We start from the raw sequence: 4,677 nt of genomic DNA on the forward strand, positions 1-4,677 counted from the left end.
AGTTCACAATTTGCCAGTTTAGAACTTTTAACAAAATCAAAAGTTTCAGCTAACCCATGCTGTCAACAACTTCTAATACTTGCTACTTAGTTAGCTAACACTGTTATATCACTTTAACAGTTATAGCCGCACCCATTAGGCCTACACTTTCCAAAGGGGGCAAAATGACCACCTTCATGTGACATGTTAGGCTTGTAATTGAGAGAAAAATCCACGGACCGTGGCAAAATCAACGCGTTGAGAACAATTTCCTGCAACAGTTCTAAGACTTTGAACCAACCCCGTGCTGCAATAACAATACACAAAGACCACGAATATCATAACAACCGGGGTGCTATCAGCCAACTTGTCTTTTATTAAACGGACTCTCGTTGCTTAGAAACGAAATACTTTTGCTATTCGTTCAAAAAAATGTTAATATCACTCGGAATGAGCGATGATTTATGTTTTGTTTACGTCACAAGAGTAAACACAGGCTGTGAGAATATATAAGACAATTCCCACGAACACTTCTAAAAACAGTGAAACATCACTCGTTTGATCTTGGCATTGATTATCAGTAATATAATCAATTGCTTATTTTCATTGGAAGGAACAATGCCAAAGAGGAAGAAATCATGTAAGACCCATATTTGAGCTTTTTAGCAATACTGAAGAATGCAAGCGGATTAATTAACACTAATTAAGCCCAATAAAACAGTAAACTGCAGTTAACACACAGGCTATCAGTTCTAATATAAATGGTTTGATCACTATACATTTGTGGATTAATAAGATTACTGTGAGAAAACGTGTTTGCGTGAGTTGAGAGAAATTCACAGTGAATGTAGAAAATTGGAATATTCAGACCATAAGACTGCATAAAAAAAGATTCAGACGGGTATTTTTATTTCGTTCAGCCTCAGACGATTGCCATCCAGAGCAGGAGAGCAACCACACCTATGGCGATCAGTTGAGAAGCTCAAGGCATTTCCAGCGTGATCCCTACCATCTCCGAGGTTAGCGTGGCAACATCATTCGTACCACATAGCTGTAGCCTACAGTAGCAGCAACACTCAGCACCACTGTGCTTTATGGTGATTGACAAACTTTCTTTAGAGAAATTATATAAAATTTGCATGCTCTGCAAATGTTTCCACATATTTGCATGTCCTGATTTACCCAAGTATAGTAGTGTTTCAGCACTAATTTGCTGCAGTTCTTAGTAAAATATTAGACATTTGGTGACACTGCTTAGTTCACATTAATTGGGACTTTCTGTGGATTCATTCAATGTTGACCTGATGTACCAAATACACTAATCTTTGGTGAAAGAAGTTTGTTGGAAATAGGTTGAATAGACAAAATACCTCATGGAGATAAAAGAAAAAAACAATACAAGTTGTTAATTTCAGCAGTAATGTTATACATTCTGCACAATTAAACCTACAAATCATGCTTTGTTGTTAAAATGTATTGATGGAAATGACCAGAAAACAGATATTTCATTGGTCTGTAGGCAGTTCTGCTAGCCCCCAACTTTTGAACAGTGAACATTCAGGCTGTATTCTTATCCATGCATGTCCTTTTTAATCAGAGAGGAGAGTTCAGGAAAGTAAATCAGAAGAAGGGACAACTGTAGGGCAGAAGAGATCACTGCCACCCGTTGTGGAGCCAGTCAATAAGAGAAATCGAGAGCAAGAGAGCATCCGGGCCTATGGAGAAAAATTCACCAGCTCCAGAGCCAAAACCATAGAGCACACGGAAAAGTTAGGACCATAGCATTGAGCAGATCATGCACTACTGCACAGCAACATTTCTTTCTCATGGGCAGTTAGGCATATACACAACATTGCTTTATAAACTTAAGAAGAAAATCATGAATGTAGATTATTATTCATTAAAATTATATGGACTGTTAAGTGCCCCATATTGACTAAGACATACCTAGGCAGTCTAAGGATACCTTGCAGTTGTCCTAATATCATTTCATGATGATTTGATTTGTTTTTATTATTAAGACATACAATATATGTTCAAGAAATGCAATTTTTGAAATTGTTTTATTACTATATATATTTTTTGGCACATTTTGAAAGATCTTGTCTTTCATAAAGAAGGAATCTGCAAATGCTGTTAATAGGGTAACAACTGGCATCTACCTGCTTTATTTTAGCACGTGTTAACAAGTTCTACAAAAAAGGAGAATTGCTCGGGCAAGGAGGATATGGCTCTGTCTACGCGGGGACCCGATTATCTGATGGACTGCCAGTAAGAATCCACCTTCTCTATGCTCTGTACCCACTAACAAGTGCATCCTCATCTAGACTCCATAGCAACGTGTGGCTCAGCACTACTGTCAATTTTATTGTCTTTCCTTTAAAAGTCTGTATTACTCTTATATCATCATATGACGCCTGTTTTTACTGCACATTAAGCCATTCACCTGTTTTTTCTTCAGTGAGCCAAAGTATTTTGTTTGAAATATCAATTGTATTTCTCAAATGTGTTTTCATCAGGTGGCCCTCAAATATGTTAATAAAGATGATGATGAGGAAATGCAGCTGGTAAGTACCCCTTCCATAATTTATGAAGCCCCGAAAGTAGCCACCTTAATTTATGTATCTTACGGTGCAGAACCTAAGGCAGGCTAAAATAAAACCTCAAACTACGAACACCTGTTTAGGTTCAGGTTTACTGTTAATATTAATAATTCTTGTTTGTGGAGTTATAACACATGTTGACTTGACTTGTCTAATAATTCAACAACAGCACAAAAGGCATGTGATTTAAAAATTGGAAAAATAAATTGCTAGCTAGTAGTTTACTCACCCAGCCACGTTACGTGATAAATTGGCCTGCTCTTTACCAAAACTCTTGATTTCTTTCCACAGCCTGGAATGGAAAAGCCCATGCCTAAGGAAGTCGGCCTGTTTCAGATGGTGAACACCCCATCGACTCATCCCAGCATCTTGGAACTCTTCGACTGGTTTGACAGACCTGCTTCCTATGTAATGGCAATGGAGCGCCCGGACCCCTGCAAGGACCTGTTCACCTACTGCCAGGAACAAGGGGGTGCGCTGGATGAGGACCAGGCACGCAGTGTAACCCGTCAGCTGCTGGGGGCGCTAGAGCACTGTCAGAACAACGGAGTGCTGCACCACGATGTGAAGCCCGAGAACATCCTTATACAGACCGACACGAAGGAGATCAAGCTGATTGACTTCGGGTGTGGGGACCCACTGAAGGACACCCCATACACAGAATTCTCAGGTCAGTGAGAGGGGGCAGTTACATGCATCTTAGTAGTATTGTGTTTGGAAGCTCTGGAGTAAACAGTCATACTGTGACGCGTACGGAAATATTACCTGTAGCATAATCGTTAAATAATTATCTTGGGCTCTGTGTTGCTCTGTTTCTCAGTGTCAGGAGTGTGAACCTCTCATATCCTGACCGGACAAATTGTTTAACTGCCTAGCCCTATAGTCACTTGATTTTTCTTGTGTCTGTTGATCAGGGACCCCCGAATACTTGCCAGTTGAGTGGTTCCAGAAAGAGCAGTTTCTGGCGGGCCCTGGGACTGTGTGGTCAGTGGGTGTGACTGTATATAACATCGTCACTGGCGACCATCCCTTCAGTACCTACACCAGCAGGGAAATGCAGAACGTGGAGTTCTGTGCAGGGGTGTCACCAGGTGAGGAGCCAGCAGGAGAGGGTTGAGCGGCATTTGGGCGGCCCTCTGTGTTCCCTGTCCACTCATGCCTTTTCTGTTTCCCTAACAGTGATCAAGAACTTCATTCGGTGCTGTTTAAGGCCCCGGGCAAACGACCGGCCCACCCTGGCGCAGCTACAGCTCCACCCCTGGCTCCAGCAGTCCAGCTGAGACACTGCAGTACAGCGTGTGGATGCGCCCCACAGTCAGGTATTTAGTTTGCACACAATGGGAAATCAAAAATTGCCACCCCATTTGGTTGAATGAATTTATGTAAATCAGGAATGGAAAGCATGCCGGTTGTACTGGAGGTGCAATGCATTGCATTCATTTAGAAGATGTGCTTATCCTTATTTACAATGTAATGGCATGTTATCTCGTTACAAAACAAACTTACTTTACTAGTTGGATAGCTATCTTGCCAAATATTATATAGTTATTATTTTAAGGAGCTACATAGCTTATCTCGCCTTCTAGCTTGGAGCAGGAATTATTGATTATCAGTTGAGCAACTGACATAATTTTTGTTACATGTTAGTTTCACTGCTCTCTTTTAGCCCAGACACAATGAATACTCACCCACCTCTCTTCTGTTCCTTCCCTCCTTTTGACAGCAGGGGCATGGCAGTGAGGCAAAGAGAAGTGCAGTTTTATTTATTTTTTCTCATTCCCTTCGTGGGGCAAATTGAGACTGTGGAGATAATCCCCATCAACATGTCCCATCGCTGTAATGTCCCTTAGGGTCCTGCATAGGATTTCAGCGGGGTCTAAGCTGGTAATTGGCTGGCAGCATAGGCATTCAGGGAATTTCATTTGCGGTCCAACTGGTGATTATCTGCCAGTGTAGCCAATATGTATGATGCCGCTTGGTGTCTTGACTTGGTGATTGGCTGACAGCGTAGCCATGTTTAGGCTGTCATTTTATGTCCTGCACGGTGAATAGACGGCAGCGTAGCCATTCAGAGGAGTCCATTTGAGGTCCAACA

At 41.5% G+C, this 4,677-nt stretch overlaps 1 protein-coding gene across 1 annotated transcript; it reads left to right on the forward strand.

The window, feature by feature from the left end:
- The first annotated feature begins 218 nt into the window (after positions 1–218).
- On the forward strand, positions 219–3,927 carry LOC118233289 (serine/threonine-protein kinase pim-1-like). The gene is made up of 7 exons (XM_035428824.1): positions 219–619; positions 900–998; positions 2,156–2,250; positions 2,499–2,546; positions 2,874–3,252; positions 3,497–3,673; positions 3,762–3,927. The coding sequence occupies exons 1-7, from the start codon at positions 598–600 to the stop codon at positions 3,860–3,862; spliced, it is 921 nt and encodes a 306-aa protein (XP_035284715.1). The 5' UTR covers positions 219–597; the 3' UTR covers positions 3,863–3,927.
- The last annotated feature ends 750 nt before the right edge of the window (positions 3,928–4,677 follow it).

Source organism: Anguilla anguilla, chromosome 8, assembly GCF_013347855.1.
Source record: "Anguilla anguilla isolate fAngAng1 chromosome 8, fAngAng1.pri, whole genome shotgun sequence".
Classification (NCBI taxonomy): domain Eukaryota; kingdom Metazoa; phylum Chordata; class Actinopteri; order Anguilliformes; family Anguillidae; genus Anguilla; species Anguilla anguilla.

Excerpts from the sequence above, each read along its gene's own strand:
- LOC118233289 (XM_035428824.1), top strand. The coding sequence starts at position 598 with ATGCCAAAGAGGAAGAAATCAT. Across the intron at positions 2,547-2,873 it reads ATGATGAGGAAATGCAGCTG|CCTGGAATGGAAAAGCCCAT; the intron begins GTAAGTACCCCT and ends TTCTTTCCACAG. Across the intron at positions 3,674-3,761 it reads CTGTGCAGGGGTGTCACCAG|TGATCAAGAACTTCATTCGG; the intron begins GTGAGGAGCCAG and ends TTTCCCTAACAG.